General features: G+C 38.7%; 1 protein-coding gene across 1 annotated transcript in view; it reads left to right on the forward strand.

Annotated features, from left to right (window-relative positions):
- CCDC178 (coiled-coil domain containing 178) overlaps window positions 1-18,592 on the forward strand; it is a 231,522-nt gene that overhangs the window by 134,871 nt on the left and 78,059 nt on the right. Inside the window, exon 19 of the mRNA XM_070419519.1 lies at window positions 16,145-16,294. Within this exon, the coding sequence (XP_070275620.1) occupies window positions 16,145-16,294 (150 nt within the window). The remainder of the gene's footprint in view (window positions 1-16,144; window positions 16,295-18,592) is intronic.

Below are 18,592 nucleotides of genomic sequence, written 5' to 3' on the forward strand. Positions count from 1 at the left end.
TGGCCATAAGGACGCATGCGGGGGTACAGAATTATCACCAAAAACAAATGGAGAGATAATAATAGGGAAGATGTTTGGTATGATGATCCAACATCAAAGCTGACTGGATATGAAAGTGAACAGAGTGCATCAGGGGTTGAATGTCGACCTATGAACCAGGAGGTCATGGTTCAGTTCCCGGTCAGGGCACATGCCTGGGTTTTGGGCTCGGTCCCCAGTGTGGGGGCATGCAGGAGGCAGCCAATCAGTGATTCTCTCTCATCATTGATGTTTCTATCTCTCTCCCTCTCCCTTCCTCTCTGAAATCAATAAAAATATATTTTAAAAAAGAAAGTGGACAGAGTGAAGCTTGCCATAGACAGCGTGGCTCTGTCTTTGTATTCTCTTCCAGCGCTGAGTTCTTTATCGTTTAGGAAAACATAACCCATCCCCGAATTCCATCACCCAGCTGTCTAATAAATGAATAAGGTATCTAGCTGGAAAATTAAGGAGAAAGAAAACTCCAAAACTGATTTTTTCCAGAGTAAATCTAAGTTTTGAATATAATTAGCAGGCTTGATTGGACATGATCATCTATCTTCTATTTTTAATTTTTCCATTAATTCTTTTTTCTTGGCACGAAGGTTGGATATAAGAAGAAAATTAATATATGGAGTTATCTAACCAAGTGAGGAAAGAATTTGGTTACTGGTCCATTTTTTTTCTGTATGGGAAACTGGAGAGAAATTGAGACTGTGCTGGTACGGATCTGAGTGCTTTTAGGCCAGAGAGGTCATTTTAGAAAACTACGTTTATACTAAAGCTATGAACAATTACAATATTTTTCTACCAAAATATAAAGGTGAAGCTTATTATCCACCTTAAATTTTGATATGTAATTTATGAATTTATGAAAGCAGGATAAATACTTCATCTTTAATACAACAGTTTGGTGGAGACTCATTAAAACCTCCTCATTTGTCAGTTTTGGCAATGTGAAAAGTTGGGGGGAAGAACATCAATAGACAAAGCCTACTTTAATGTTCAAGAAAAATATAAGCACTAGGGAAGAAAATTCAAGTTACATATTTCATTATTATCTTATTAAATAGAGCTACAATGAACTATAATAATTATTATTTGAATTTCATATTAGTAATCCTTCTTTATAGTTTACTATGGATGTTCACTTACACTTTTGTTATTTTATTTTTATAACCATCATTTAGGCCATTGGGGCAAATTTTATTCTCATGAACAGAGGGTGATAGTATTACACACCTAGTACATAATAAATTTGATACCTGTTATTCCTCTTATATCTTACTGCTGTCTTTGTATTGATTGTGTTTAAATAAATGGTTGCTTTTTCTTATTATAAATAGACTGAGAAAAGGTAACTAATAACATGCAAAATTGGTAAGGCTTGGGAGGGGTAGGTGTAGGAAGGAGGAGGTCAATGGGGGAAAAAGCGAAAGTGGACATTTGTAATTCTCTCAACAACAAAGATAAATTTTTAAAAAAGGAATCACACCGAATAACCCTACTATAGCCCTAAAACTATTATAATAAAAGCATAATATACTAATTAGACCAGACAGCCGAACGACCTTCTGGACGTCCTTCCGGACGAAGCTGGGGCTGTGAGGGCTGAGCCCTTGGCATGAATTTCGTGCATTGGGCCTCTAGTTATAAATAAAAAAGCAGTGGTATATACACACAATGGAATAGTAGTCATCAATAAAAAGAAATGGGCTATCAAACCATGCAAAAAAATGGTTAGGGGGATGTTTGACTTGCCCCAAATCAAAGCAAACAATTTCTAGCCTTAAGAAATTTAATAAAGACAGTCTATCACATTAACAAAGGAAGGAAGAACATGATCAAATTTTAGTCTCAATAGATATAGAAATTTAAAATAGAAAATAAAAATAGTTTGTGAAATTTAAAAGCCATTCATGATTATTCTCAGCAAACTAGAAATATAAAATAATTCACTTAACATGATGAAAGATGATTTTAGAAGCTACAATTATTTGAAAATATTATTTGCACATAGGAAGTTCAAAGGATTCCACAGATAAACTGCTAAAATTCATGAATTTGGGGAAGTCAGTGGATAGAAAATAAATAAAAATATAATATATTTCCATGCACTAGCCACAAATAACTAGAAAATAAAAATCTTGCAGGGCCAGCATGGCTCAATGGTTGAGCATCAACCTATGAACTGGGAGGTCACGGTGGTTTTATTTCTGGTCAGGTCAGATGCCTGAGTTGAAGGCTCGATCCCCAGTGTGGGGAATGTAGGAGGCAGCTTATTGATGATTCTCTCTCATCATTGATGTTTCTATCCCTCTCTCCCTCTCCCTTCCTCTGTCTGAAATAAATAAAAACATATTTTTTTAAAAAAGAAAAGAGCCCTGACCGGTTTGGCTCAGTGGAGAGAGCGTCGGCCTGCGGACTGAAGGGTCCCAGGTTCGATTCCTGTCAAGGGCATGTGCCTTGGTTGCGGGCACATCCCCAGTAGCTGGTGTGCAGGAGGCAGCTGATGGATGTTTCTCTCTCATTGATGTTTCTGACTATCTCTCTCCCTTCCTCTCTGTGGAAAATCAATAAAATATATTTTTAAAAAAGAAAAGAAAATATTAAAATGGATACTATTTATAAATGAATAACCAAACATCAAATACTTAGGTATACTAGTATATCTACCAAAAATTTCACGTTATATAAATGTCTATTCACTATGTTGTGTACCTGAAACTAAATATAATATTGTAAGTCAACTGTAATTGAAACTTTTTTTCTCAAAAAAGAGAATACTGTGGGATTATAATTATATGCAAATCAGTACCAACAAAGCCTGTGTGTCGGGGGTGTGATTCCTTACTGACAGCAAATGGGCATGAGGGAAGCTTCTGGGTGATTTTCTTCCATATTTTTATCTCGGTGGTTTTGTAAGGCTATTTAGTTACAAAAAAATTATCAATTCTTATAACTACGTATAGCAACCTTTTATAAAGGATGTATACAAATTGCAAAATTTTTGCATTTCTTCATAAAACAGAGTAAAGTGAGTACTGAATATATATTCTGGATTAAAAGAGCAGTTTTGGCAAGTTTATGCTCCTTGCATTATGTACATAGACAAAGCTGTGTGATTATCTCAGAAGCCCAGCAATTTGTTTATAAGTACATTTGTCATAGTTGGTTACCATTTCTGAAAGTTTAAAGAATTCTTCACCCAACAGTTTCTTAGCCTGTCCATATATTTTGGGTTTTGCATCAGTCACCGTACTTGAATTGTACTTGTAGTAACTACATCTGACTTGGGAAGAGCGGGCAGGCTGGACCCGGCTACGACTAAGGAAGAACAAATACATTACTGCGCTACAAGCCCACCAGCTGACAGCTCAGGAGCAAGCGTGCAGAAACACGCCCAGAACCGCAGCAGGAAAGGAAAAACAAGGCCTTGAGAGCAGGCAGGGGTGATTGATTTGCTGATTTGTTTTTGTCTTGGATAATTTCCCTAGAAGAAACAATATCTCTAATAGAAGGGTTTTTTGGTGGTTGGGTTGGTTTTTTTTTAAAGACTGCATGTTAAATTTTTACTAATTCCAACAATTTTTCAAAACATGAAAGCACTTTTGTAAAAACATTTGCATGGTCAGCTAATCAGCAAAGAAGTTAATTATTATTAACTGGAGAAAGTTTTACTTAAAATTTTTCACTAATTTTAATTTTAGCACTATAAAATATAATCGATGAATAGTCAAGTGGATGAAAAAATTATTTTGAATTAGAGATGATAGTTTATCTATCACTGTTAACATAAGCAGTGATTTAGCTAGGGGCCAATGGCATAGTTTGTATCATGTTAGAATTGATTTTTCAGTGTTTATTGACATGCTACAAGTTACTTCACATACTAATAGAAAACAAATGTTTCATACAAAATGAATGAGTTATTGAAGTTTTTTTAAATTCGCTTATTAATGAACTTGTTTCAAAGAAGCTGTAATGCTTGATTTTCCACCATTAAACTACTAGTTTTTATGAAACATTATTTTTTCTAAATCTACTAGCTCACACAATACTTGGATCACCTTAGTAGTTTCATATCACTACCATAATAAATTACTGCAAACTTAGAGACTTAAACTAATACTAAGTTATTATAGTCCAGCCCTGAATGTCAGAAGTCATGTGAGTCTCACTGGGTTCAAATCAAGTTGTTGGGAGGGCTGTGTTCCTTTTTGGAGACTTGAGGAAGGTGCCTGCTTCCTTGCTCGTTCTGAATTGTGGTGAGAGTCAGGTTCCTGTTCTCCTGCCAGCTGGTAGCCTCTTTGCACCTTCCGGAGACCATCTGCATTCCTTGGCCTGCAGCCTCTGTCGGTCTCCAAAGGGAGAGGAGGAAATGGGTCTGCGCTTCAGTTTACTTCTGCTGCTTCCTTTCTTCCTCTGAACTTCAGCCTGGGAAGATTCTTCACTTTCAAGAATCCACGTGATTAGATAATCCCAACGAGATGATCAGAAAACTCTCTTCATCTCAAGATCTGTGTCCTTAGTCCCATCTCAAGGCCCCCTTTGCCATGAAGAGTAGCATATTCACAGGTTTCCGGGATGAGAGCGCCAACGGTTAGCCACGAGAAGCCCCCAGGGCATGCCTTCTGAAGGGCTAATTTGAACACGAGGGTCTGGAAAAATGGATGGCCTACGTGGACTTCAGATAGCTTCCATGAATATTATTTTATTCAAAATCAAGCTCATGAGTCTCTCCTTTTAAGAGGGTCCAAATTTCCACACCCAACAGCATCTGAACAGGATTCCACGTGATGGCTGTTCTCGGGCCAAATGTTACTCTGAGGTCAAAGGAAGGTAGACATTTGACTACATTGAAGTTCCTGGAGTGGATGTAGGATTTGGTTCCAGCGGCTCAGTCTCCCTTCTTTTCTTTTTTTCTTTTTCTTTTCTTTTTTTTTTTGGACAGAAATAAAAGAAACTTTCAGAAGGAAGAGAAATTGGTCTGACATTGACCATGGCACAGGAGGTAGGGAATGAAACCTGGCCCAAAGAAGGGCTGAATCCCAGGACACTGAGTAGCATTGCCGGTCTCCTCTGAAGAGAATGATGTATAAAGTGTGGTTTCTATTTAAAGCGTGTATCACTTCTTCATATATAAGTCACCGAAATAGGCAGGTAATGTAGGATTGCTTTGTTCAGAAGTTTCTGGGATAAGACTATTTGAATGCTGCTTTTGTATTCTTACATCCTTTCCTTTTTCTTAAAGTGTTCCTATCCATCTGCAACCCTGAAGAGCCTCTGTAATTTTTAAAAATCAGCTAGTTATTTCATGTGAGACTGTCTTACTATTTTTTTTTTAATTTTAATCTCCTGAGTTGTAAGAACACAGCTTAGCAACGTGTAGAAAGGCAGCAAAGCAGGTAGCTTAGATTTCTGTTAGTCTTCCAAGGAAACCTACAAGTAAACTGGAATGCAACACAGAGAGATTATACAGTGAACTGCTTTTACAAACTAGGATTTAAAGAACTGGAAACCTTATTATTTTCCTCAGTAAACATGTAAATGGATAAATTCCTGTAATTGTGAAATGTTTCTCTACAGAATAAACAAAACCCTATAAAATGCCACCCCTGTGTAATACTCTGAAATGTCCACTCGCTTTAGCACACCCCTTCAGAAGGAGATACTCTGATGAAAATAAAAATCATTATTGTCCAACGCACCCATTTTCTCTGTGGAGGTAGCTGTGCGTTCAACAGGCATGAATATTATCCAGTTTCACTCACCTGTTCATTTGTTCAATAATAGTTACTGAGAGGCGACTTTGTCCCACACACAGGGGCAAAAATATTAATAAGACACAAAGGTCACAAAAGGTGGAAATTAATGTTAATAAAACATGAATATTAATACATCATGCTGATTGCAGTGACAGAGATATACATTGTATGGAATTATACCACTGAGGCTTACCTAGTGCCTGTTTTCAAAGAAAAGTTGAAAATATTAATACTTACACTTTTCACCACATATTAATACACTAGAGGCCTAGTGCACGAAATTCGTGCACGGGTGGCGGGGATGTCCCTCAGCCAGGCCTGCACCCTCTCCAATCTGGGACCCCTCGGGGGGTGTCCAACTCCTGGTTTAGGCCCAGTCCCCTGTTGGCCTGGTCTCTCCCTAACTGCCCTCTTGCCGGCCTGGTTACCCCCTAACTGTCCAGAAGGAAGTCGGACGTCCAGAAGATGTCTGGTTGACCCAGTCTAATTAGCATATTACCCTTATATTAGTATAGATATTCCCAGTATAAAATAGGCAGCAAGCTGGGATGATCCCAGCTTCTAGAATATGATTTTTTTCATATTGGGATTAAGCTATTTGGGGGCGTAGATACATCTCAAGATCAGTATCTATAGAAAATGGCCTTAGATATTTTATTCTATTTAAAATGTATTTTTAATTATAGTTGACATACAGGATTGTATTAGTTTCAGGTGTACAACATAGTGATTCAACATTTATACACCTTACAAAGTGATCACCACAATGTCTAATAACTATTGATCATGTACATGGTTATTATGATGTTTCTGACTCTATTCCCTAGGTTGTAAATTACATCCTCATGACTTATACACTTTTTTTTTTAAGTTTGTTTCTTATTCTCCTTCCCCTTTTCTGCTCATCCCCCATCCCACCCCTCTGGCAACCATCACTTTGTTCTCTGTATCTATGCTTTCTCTGTCTGACTTAGTTCATTCACTTAGTATTTTGCCCTCTAGACCCATCCGTGTCCAGATTTCACTTCTGATGGCTGAGTAATATTCCATGGTCTATATGAACCACTCTTGTTTGTCCAACATCTGCGGATGGACACTGAGATTGCTTACAATGTCTTGGCAGTTGTAAATAATGCTGCAGTGAATTACAGGTGCATATGTCTTTTTAGATTAGTGTGTGTGTTTTTCCTCTTTGGATAAATACCCAGAAAGAGAATGTCTGCGTCCATGGAAGTTCTATTTTTAGTTTCTTCAGGAACCCTGTATTATTTCCCATAGAGGCTGCATCAGTTTACACTCCCATCAACAGTGATGAGGGTCCTTTTCCTCCACATCCTCAACACACTTGTTACCTCTCGTCCATTTAATAATGGCCTTTCTGACAGGTGTGAGATGATGTCTTGTGGTGGTCTTGATTGCATTTCCCTGGTGGTAGTGAAGTTGAGCTTTTCATGTGTCAGTTGGCCATTTGTATGTCCTCTGCCTGAGGTATTTTAAATCCTATTTTCACTTAAGCTATTTTATCAGGTTTGGATGGTGCCCTAAGGTGAAAAACAACATCAGGTAACTAGAGATATCTGTATCTTGATTTCTTAGAAAGAGGAATATCTGACTCCATATCTCACTGAAAGGAGCAAAAAGAGAAAGCATGAATAATAATTCTATGCATAGGATATCTTGTTAGACTGAAAATTATTTCCTGTACTGACATCTGGCCCCTCTGTGACAATAAGCCTAATGTTTCCTGGCTCTTCACCCCAAGGAAAACACACTGGGACTTTTTTTTTTTTTTAATTTGAAGAACTTTTTTCTCTGTGAGCATCCAGTTTATTTTGAAAGATTGATGTAACTCTATAGAATATTTAGAAATTAGAGCATTCATACTAGTACATATCAGTCAGAAGTCTTAACACAGTAATTCACATCCAAGATTAGGATGTGTTATACTCCCAAAAAGGGTATTAGACTGATGTTAAGACTGTCTCCAGCCTTCATACGGCTTTCTTCCTGTATGGTATTGAACAAAAAACTGACTTTTCTGACCTCCAGTTTTTAAAATTTCTATTCCTTATGGGCCTACACCAAATTGTTAATACTCTCTCTGGGGCATAAAAATGGTTGCTATTGTCAAGAGGGGCTTTGACTTTCTACTTCGTGGGCCCCTCTAGTATTTGCGTGTAATATAATCAGCAAACACTATTTTATAACAAATGGTTTTTGTAAAGAAATATTTAAATTCTGGTATAACATGAATGTGGCAATGAAATTGGCATTAAACTTAAAAAATATTTTCAAGATTAAGCAGTGTCTACAAACATAAGGTGAGATTAGGTTGCCTGACCACATCAATAGGAAGTCACAAATATCATATATTTTCATTTTCAACGAGCTTACTTAATTCATGCCACAACATACATATATTCTGGGACCATTTAGGTCCGTTTTTTCCTCATCTGTAATGCAGTTTCCAGGCACAGTTCTGAGTCTCTGCATTTATGTAGCACATTCATACTTTACGATAAAGTTAGTTGATCATTCCTTAACTCCTTCTGCTGATGACCTTTAAAGCAGCATAATTAGAATAAGTTGTGGTTATTGTGTTGGAATCTCTATCCCATGGGCCGGCCAGGCGGCGGATTAATTCTCTGCATCACCCACTCCCTGCACAGTGCCATCAGCACAAGATACGATTCTTTGTAATTACATAAGGAAAGGGTCTATTTAGTGTTAACTGACCTTTCCGTGACTGATCAGCCTTCTCCACCAGTGAAGTAGAAATGTATATCATTAAAATGTGAGTAAATAGGAAACCTTCGAAATTTTAAACCATTCCAGCCAGGACGTGCACGCGAAGAGGAGATGGTTCCGTTTGCCACATGAAATGGTGAAAAGAGTAGCGTACTTGAAAACCACATTTTAACCTATTGACCAGTGGACACTATAGTTAAATTCTGATAATGCATGGGAATACTTAAAAAGGAAAGAATATGCAAGTACCTTTTAATTTTTGATCTTAAGCAGTATTAGGGGATACACGATTTAACTCAAATACATACTCAGGATTAAAATGGAAAGTTTCTTTAATAAATACCTTTAGGGGAATTATTACAGTGCCTATCATTTAGAATGTACACGTAGTTTAACAATTTATTTTATGTGTACAGGGTATACCAAAAATGTGTACACGAGTTAACAGCTGATAGCTCAATTTTGAAAATGAAATGTATTTTAATAAACACTGCCTTTATAATTATTCAAAGAGTGTGTATACATTTTTAGGGCACCCTATCTATATATTATTTTTAATCCTCACTGGGGGATATGTTTTTTTTATTGATTTTTAGAGAGAGTCGAAGAAAGAGAGAATAAAGAAAAAAAAACATCCATGTGAGAGAGAACCATCAATCAGTTGCCTCCCTTATGCACCCCAACCTGGGATCGAACCTGCAAGCTTTTTAGTATACAGGACGGCGTTCCAACCAACCGAGCCGCCCAGCCAGGGCTAAGTTAGAGATTTTTTTTTTTAAGTTAGAGATTTTAACTTGGAGGAATGAATTTATTGGGACTGTAGGTTACATGCACTGATTTTAATCTCCTTATATGTTTCTCTAATCAGTTATACTGGATACTTAGAGGGGACATACAATTATATTGAAAGAAACTATCAAATACAAATTTAATAGCTAAGATAAGTGGCATTTGTATACTGTTTCCTAAAGCATCGAGCACTTAAAGGAGAAATGCTGCAGTCGGCCTGGAGGTAATGGTTCCTTGTCTATGAACCACCCCCACCTTAACCAGGTGCTCTGACCTATTTCACAAGCTTCTGCGTTCTAGGCCAGGTAGTCCTTGCCAAGAACACACGCAGGGCCTGTACATGAAATACCTTCAGCATCTGCTCACACATGAACTCTGCCTGGGACCTGTGCTCATCACTCTCACTAGAACTGATCTCTCATGGAACTACAATTCTTATTCGGATATGTCTTTCACCGGTTGTCATGTAGCATGTGTTCTGATGTAGTTAGCTTTGTGAATGCCTCAGTTCTCTTATCTGATTGCTAGCTCCTTCCGCCCTGAAATTGTGTATTTTTTCATGCAGCTATCAATAATTCCTGGTCAAATATATACATGGAACAGAGTAAAAAATAGGAACAAACAGGGTTCATACAAAGTATTTGTAAATACCCAGTAAACCTTTCTCAGTTCTGAGAGGCAATGCCATAGCGTCCATTGGTAAATTTTTGAGTAAATCAGCAGTAGCTAAATGTGTAAACCCGTCAGGCATCTGAGGTAAGGGGTCCTGTGTGGAGTCGGACCCGGGCACTGGAGAGGGGTAGCTAAGGAGTCTCGCTCTGGACTCTGGCAGCAGGTTTAACGGTCAGCTGAAGCGTGGCCGCTTTCATCCAGCAGAGGCTTAAACGTGCTGTTTGACCTCTCTCGGTGTCTCCCAGAGCGCTCTGTGTATATAAGTTGCTCAATAAGTATTTTTTTTAATAACTAGGCGAACCAGAGAGGATTTTGTCAAACACAATCCTAGAGAGAGTTTGAGGCATGTCACAATGTTGATGCAGAAGACTGATTTGTTCACTTCAAAATCAAGAATGTTCAAGACTAATTACCGGACAACTCATGTTGGACAGGAGACTGGTTTCCATGGCAGCACAGACAAAGAAGGGGGTCCTGGGAGAGTTAAAACAGTTACTTGCTCCTCTGAGGCTTCAGGGTATCGACACATATCATTCTCACAGACTGGCTCCTTGGGAACACAGGGGAGAGCCCTCGTTTCTGTAGTAATTGGTGTATAGATTTTAAGGGAGCAGCAATCCCACAGCACCTCTGTGCACACAGTTGGCGATGCCCTTGATACACTGCATGTTTTCTCCCTGTTTGTTAGGGAAGCGGCATGCGTTTCAGCGTTTGTGTTCACTGTGCTCATTCCCATGAATCACAAAGCATGCTTTCGAAGCGACATGCTAATGAAGGCACTTGGAGTCACCATGTCTCGTTTATCCTAAAATCTACCCCATGCACATTCTCCGAATCCTCTTTAATAACATCAATGCAAAACTATCAACACGGTACCCCGAACTGGCAGAAATGTGCTAGAGGCCTGTGTGGGGCCTGGGGAGATTCAATAGATGACATCAGTGTGTCCCGGGTGAGCATATGTACAGGATCGCATGCCCCTGAAACATGGGGGCTGGGAGTGAAGTAGTATTATGATGCTGGGCAGCGGTGGGATACTACATATATGGGGACACTTTATTGTTTCCACTACTAGTAATATTATAGCCATACAGTCCATCTATGAAAATCTGATGCAGGAGTCACAGGTAACAATCGAATAGTCCTAAAGGAGCCAAGGGAACATTTTCTACACATATGTGTACAGTGCTACTATTTTAATTATAACTATCTCTCCACTGACTCACCCTGCTGTGCTGCTATATACCGGCCTGTGAGGCAGGGCAGCTTTTATTCCTGCTGAGTCAGATGGCTCTTCTGAGACTCAGGTCACTGAGTTTTTCTGCTATGAAGCCTTTCCTGACCTGCTGGCCACCTGGTAGAATCAGTTCCACCTGGTAGAACCGATTGGAGATACTTCAAAAGAGTCCTGGGATAGACTTATTTACCCTTTTTTTAAAAAAAACAAACAAGTTTTTATTGGTTTTTAGAAAGAGAGCAAGGGAGAGGGATAGACAGACAGAAACATCAATGAGAGAGAAACACCATCCATCAGCTGCCTCCTGCATGCCTTCAACTGGGGATCGAGCCCACAACTGGGGCATGTGCGCTCACTGGGAATCGAATGGTGACCTCTTGATTCCTGGGTCGATGCTCAACCACTGAGCAACACTAGCCAGGCAAGACTCATTTACCCTTCTGCCTCCCCCTCCACTAGCCTGCAATCCCTGGTGAGCAGGGGTCACATTTTACCCTTTTAAAAAAATCCCTGGCATAGTCACAGAGCTGGACCCATAGAGTAAATGTACTAAGTGTCTGCTGAACAAATGATTCAGTGAACAAATAACTAAGGAACGAAATGCTAAATGTGAGGATGCTGTAGAATAAAACTGATCATTAAGTACCAGTAACCCAGATCTCTGTGGTAGGAAGTCAGTCCTTTCCATCCATGGGACTAAAGGGAGTGAGATGCAGTCCTGTACCAACAGGGACTCGGCGGCAGAGCCGAGGAGATGCAGGGCTCAGAGAGAGGAGCTGTCGGTAGTAACCTGTTACAACCAAGAACTGGGGTGTGGCACAGAGAGCTTCAGAAAGGATTCTCTGAGGCACCATACAAACCCTGTAAGGATAGGACAGTTACAATTAAAACTGGGGCAGAAAACCTCTCTTACTCTACATCACGCATGTCAAACTCACAGCCTGCGGGCTGCATACCTCCTTTATTTGGCGCATGTTAGCCTTTGAGTTTGACATGCTTGCTCTACATAATTGAAAGAGGGACCTAGCTAGCCCTCTGCCTGGAAAACTGGGTCCATTTGCCTGAATTAAGAGTAACTGCGGGTATGCCCTAGAGCAGCGGTTCTTAACCTGTGGGTCGCAACCCCTCTGGCGGTCGAACGACCCTTTCACAGGGGTCGCCTAAGACCATCCTGCATATCAGATATTTACATTACGATTCATAACAGTAGCAACATTACAGTTATGAAGTAGCAACGAAAACAATTTTATGGTTGGATCACAACATGAGGAACTATATTTAAAGGGCCAGAAGGTTGGAAACCACTGCTAGCGGGTTTGGCTCAGTGGATACAGCATCAGCCTGTAGACTGAAGGGTCCTGGGTTTTATTCCTGATCAAGGACACATGCCCAAGTTGCAGGCTCCATCCCCAGTAGGGGGCGTGCAGGAGGCAGCCGATCAATGATGCTCTCTCATCATTGATGTTTCTATCTCTCCCTTCCTCTCTGAAATCAATAAAAATATATATATTTTAAAAAAGAGTAACTGAGGGTATAGATGACACATTAATAAATTAGCCTTCGACCCTAGGACTATTTTAAGTATTTGTAAATAGCTATGCAGGTTTTCTACACCTACATGTACAGTGCTAATATTTTTAACTAGAGGCCTGTTGCAGGAAGATTCCTGCAAGAATAGGGCTTCCTCCGACCCATCGCACCGCCAAGCCCCGCCACCCAGGGCCGCACATGGGGGTCCCGCCACCCAGGGCCGCACACAGGGGCCCGGATGGCGGCTCGCGCTGGCCCGCCCTGCCTGCAGTATGCAAATTAGCCGCCATCTTTGTTGGCGGTTAATTTGCATATCACTCTGGTTGGCTGATGGGCATAGCGAAGGTATGGTCAATTAGCATCTTTGTCTTTTATTAGATAGGATTATTATAACCATCTTTCTAGAATGTTTAGATCAAGTTATTTTCTTCCTGTAATCTTCCTTGCCATCAGTCCATCTTAATTTACAAAAGAAAACAGTTCTACTAGACTTAGACTTCCTCCAGGGTCAGTGTGTCTGGCTGGACCTCGGTAGGTCTCAGTGGGCAGCGTCATTCTGCTGCATTCAGCCTAGATAACATGTAAACTATTCACAGATACTCACCATGCCTCTTCTCTGTATCAAGCCATACTTCCAATGTTTCCTCATCTTGATCATCGTTAATAATTAGAATAAATACCAATTAATCTGGCTTTGAGGTGTCATTTTATTTAGACCTTTTGGGGTGAATCTAAAACATATGGAAATCTAATAAATGCAAAAGGTTTATGTTTATTTTATAACTATACATTTTTATGATTTTTTAATATAAATCTCTCCTACAAGATGTCAAATTTATGAGGTTTACCATTATATCTCAGAGCTCATCATATAGTAATTATATAACTTTTCAATGAAAAGTTATGAATAAGTAACTGAAATGAAAATGAACGAGTGATGAAATAATACTGTAAATCAACTCACAGTGCAGTTATTTTAATCTACAGAGAATTTTTCTTAATGGTTTTAGAAACAAGTTATTTTTAAGTTCACGTTTAGCTAAGACCGTAAATAGATGGGTTACACAGACAGGATTCAGCTGGGTTTGAATTGGAAAGCCCATGAAAGTCATCATCTTCTCTTACTAGTTTCTTCTTTCTTCTCACCCTTTCATTATATCACCAACCCAACTTTTGTGCCCATATTAAATATTTTCTACCGTTATTATTTTATAAGATGTTCAGTTCTAGTAGTGGTAGCATTATTTCTCCTGGACATTTTCTACCAATAATGATCATTCCCTCTTTGTTTCATTTGCATGTTATAATACTGTTGGTTAAAATTAAAACAGTCAGAGTTGTGAGGTGGAACCACAGTTAAACATAAAAAACACTTTTAGTGTCAGCAGAATGCCATTATTTAAAATGAAGAAAACCGAAACTTTATTGCACAACTGAAGGTCACTGGCTTTCAGGAATAGATGGTGAATGGGCAAATCCTTTCATGTACCTGTTACTGGGAAATGGTAATGTAAAATATCATGACTGATATGCAAATGTTTTGAAGATTCATTGGCATAATTACATAATTCAGTTTCCTGATATTGACTCTAATTATGGAATGTAAAACAGAATGGTGTGATACAGAAATTGAAAGTATATTTATTTGAAAGTAAAACTGCAGATTACACAGTTGAGCAAAGGATAAAATACCAAGTATATCCACAATTAAGTGCCATTCAATAACTTAATGCAAATCCTCCCACTTTTGTAGCATTCCTCTCAAATACCATGTTTAAAGTAGCCATCTAAGGCTTGAAAGAAATGTAATTGAGAAATAGAATATGGCAGGGATCAGAGATATGCTTATTATGTTCAATCAAACAACAAATAAACAAATTCAGCATGATTCCTTCTTCTGCCTCCAGAACATTTATCAAAGTTCCAAGTTAACCACTTGAAGATTAGATTTTAATATTAGTGTTAAGATATCAAAGAGAATTGTAACTATCTTTTTGAAAGTATTTGCACCAAATAAAAATAACCATAGATACTTTGTCCTCCTACTGAAAGATAACTCTATGTGAATTTAGTCAAGTTTACTAGATAGAAGTTTCTATCAAGTAAATATTTTCATTTTTAAAATAATTTAACATTAAATTCCTGTGCCAGAATTAGAACAAGGACATTTAAAATGGTTCTCAGGTCATCATTTTGGCTTTTTTGAAGAACAGCTATGACATAGTATTGATCATTAGGGATCAATACGGATACCAGGTTCTCATGAGAAATATGTTTGTTGACCTTAATAAATCTTCAAGTGTGTAAATACAGAAATATTTGTACAGGCAGTTTTCTGCTGAATTACATTTTATCTATGCACATTCTTATACCACAGTATGTTTATAATAACTTATACTAAAGGTTTGATGTAATGGCAATCACATTTTTAATTGCTTCACAATGGTTATTTTCATATCTAGTTATTTAATCATCATTATCATTATCATGATTAATCTGCTTAAGTGTTTTGAAAACTTTCTGCTACTATAAATAATGTTGTAATGGATAAAGCTTTTTGCTTAGAATATATTCCCATCAGAGAAATTACAAGTTTGAAAATACTTAAGGTTGTTGACAACTCCATATTTTTTGAAGGAGCCAGAGAAAATTTCTGTGCTAGAAATATAAAAAAGAATCAGCAGTTAAACAGAATTCATACATCTAATTTAAAATAAGAGGTCGGCCCCTATTTGCTATCAGGTAATGTTGCAAAAGTTCTAAGTGGTTCATATTAGATTGGAAATATATTTACTTAGTCATAGGTGTGTTACAAAGTTCTCAACTGCATACAGAAGGAGATTTAACCTTTAATGCAGCTAAATAATACTAGTAAGAAATAACGGCTCTCATTGTGCTGTTATGGATGCTTCTAAATGCTGAGTCCTTGCCCCTGCTTTTTACCTCTTTCCTTCTGGGAGTGCCACCACTCTGAAACTTTTGGATGTAAGGTTCTAAGCTCCCAACTGTCTTCAACCTATTTGAGCAGTGGAGCTTGAAGAAAGGAAAAAGGGGTGGGAAGTGGGAAGAAGGTTGCTAGGAGACTGTGTGGAGCCTTCCAGGACTGGGTCCTTCCTAAAGCATCATGGGAGGAAGTCCAGAAAAGAGCGGGAAAGGAAAGGTAGACAGACTCTGCTAAATCAATGTGAAACAACAACAACAAACAGGCGTCATGAAGGAAAACTATGTAATCCAGGGAGCATATTGTTGTCAGGGGAAGCATCTTTTTGGTTTTATTGTTTTTCTGGAATATATAATATACTTTTAGATAATTCAAATGATATAAATCCAAAAATAAGGTAAAATGATTTTAATGAAATATGCCTATATGTTTGTCTTCTAGAAACTACAGGATGATTCCCTAGTAGAAAACCTACGTTTAGCTCAAGAGTATCAGCATTTACAGATGGATTTCCTAGCAGAGAAGGACAATTATTTCTACCAATATGATCGACAGTTATCACTTAATGCTTCAATTAGAGATAAAAGAGAGGTAGGTTTTTAATTTTTTTAAAATAATGATTTACTGGACATATATAATATATAAAGTTAACAGGTGGTCAGCCATGGGGTTTTGATTCTGATGATGGTCCTGTATATGCCACCATATGGCATATTTTCTTTTTGTAGAGTTCTGTGGTCTATTTTGTTAAGCCTTGGAAATTTGATTTTGAAAGGATACTCAGGGAAATTTTAAAAAAATAGTTTCTAATCCACCATTTTATACTACTTTGCTTTAAATGATTATGACCTGGAATACCAAATTTTTATATTTCATACATTTACATATTTTATAGACTTTTCATTTCAATTCTGTCTATAGGTAATGTCCCATGAGGCATCTCTAAGTCATCTCATGATGTATGGGCTTCAACTTTTGGTTTCTATTTTCTTTGAAATATGGGGCCTAATTAGAAACTTGGAGAAATAATTGGCCTTCTTGGTTCCTGGAAATCACTGGGAATTCTAGTATATTCTGTGAAAATGAAAGTGGGAAAGGAAGACCTACAATATACCACAATGAAAAGGAGAAAGAACGCTTCTTTACTGGAGTGTTAGGTGCACCCCGCTCCTCGATATCCTTCTCCGGACTCTCATGGAGCAGAAAAATTCTTTTTTTTTAATCTTTGTTTCTTCCCAGAATTTAAATTTCAAAAATAGAGGCATGATTATTTTTAAAAAATATATTTTTATTGATTTCAGAGAGGAAGGGGGAGGGAGAGAGATAGAAACATCAATGATGAGACAGTATCATTGATCAACTGCCTCCTGCACGCCCCCCCCCCCCCCCCCCCCCCCCCGGGGATCAAGCCTGCAATCTGAGCCAGTGCCCTGACCAGGATTCAAACCGTGACTTCCTGGTTCATAGGTTGAAACTCAACCACTGAGCCACACCAGCCGGCAAGACATAATAATTTTAACAGTTAATCTAGCCATAAGAACCAGTAGACTCTAAGGGATCCTTTGTCTTCTTGTTGATACCATATTACTGTACTATAAATTAGCAGTTTTAGATTCCACACCACACTGGCCCCTCATTGTTATGGAATACTGGGAAGACAGATGGCCAGGACTGGAGTACAAACTGCACTGATACCAGCTCAGGGATCTTGGCAAGTAATTTACCTTTTCTGACTTTAGTTTTCTCATCGGGAAAATAAGATTTACCTCAGAAGAAAATTGATTAGGAATAAAAAAGATATATCCATGGTTACTTTAATACAGGGCTACCATGTGAGTGTGAGTAGCCATTAAATTCACCTGGGCTGCCGCCGTAAAGCCCCCTGTGCGCCTCATGCAGGTTCGTGCTTCCCAGTATATTGGGAGAAAGGGACTGTGTGTTTCTCTTAAGAATTTGTACTGAAGCAGTAACAGGATAAAGGCAGGTCAATGGGTAAATGTGTTTGGGGAAGAATAGAGAATACAGTTCTTTATACCCAAATCAGAGTGTCCTCAAACGGCCTGTCCATGGAGCCTCTGTCCGTTCACTTCACGCATTTGACATTGTGATTGAGGTTAAACATGCTCTGTTTGTTGCTGGGAATTGAGGAGGAGAAAAGCAGTTGCTCCGCTGTATTTCTTTTTCTAACCAGGAGGAAAAGAAAAAAATCATGGGTACTTGTTATCGGTTTGCATAGAATCCTTTGGTGACAAGTAAATATGTTAGCTACCTGTATGAATAATGAAAAATTCAAGCCTTGAAGAGAGATCGCTAACATAGTGTTTGCACGGTAAGAACAAAGTTGTCGTCATGTCATTGTGGACTGAAAGCAAATCTTGGTTCAAGATCCAAGGAGTGAGGCCCCCGGATGAACAGACAGTGGGCGTGCGAGGGGCCTGGGTTTCGCTGGCGGGAGCCTTCCGATGGATCCCTTGCAGCGCACCTGTTTCAGGGGATCTTTCAAAGATTTATCTGTGCTTCCCCTCATTTTTCATTTCCGCCCTTCAGCGGTGAGGTCATCAGGTGCAGGCTGCCCTTGTCCGTGTCACCTCAGATCAATTTGCTGCGATGGACAGAGAGGCCTTATTGCTGCTGGGAGCCCTGTCAGTGAGAGATCGTATGTCACTGCGGCTAATGCACCGCTTACGCCGTGGAATTTGGCCATCAAACCTGCAAAAACCCTTCAATATTTTAGTCCATTTCCTTGAGATTGCAATGTTCCCCATGGTTCCAATCTTTTGACCAGCTTTGTTTTAGGCGCACGAAAGCACTGCTCCGCCCTTACTCCCTTGCCAGATAAAATGGGTCTCACTTTTAGGAATTTTTGTATATCTTTTTCCTATTTTAGAG

The sequence above is a fragment of the Myotis yumanensis genome, unplaced genomic scaffold (genome assembly GCF_028538775.1).
Source record: "Myotis yumanensis isolate MYYU_CA2020_CCGP unplaced genomic scaffold, mMyoYum1.0.hap1 SCAF_7, whole genome shotgun sequence".
Classification (NCBI taxonomy): domain Eukaryota; kingdom Metazoa; phylum Chordata; class Mammalia; order Chiroptera; family Vespertilionidae; genus Myotis; species Myotis yumanensis.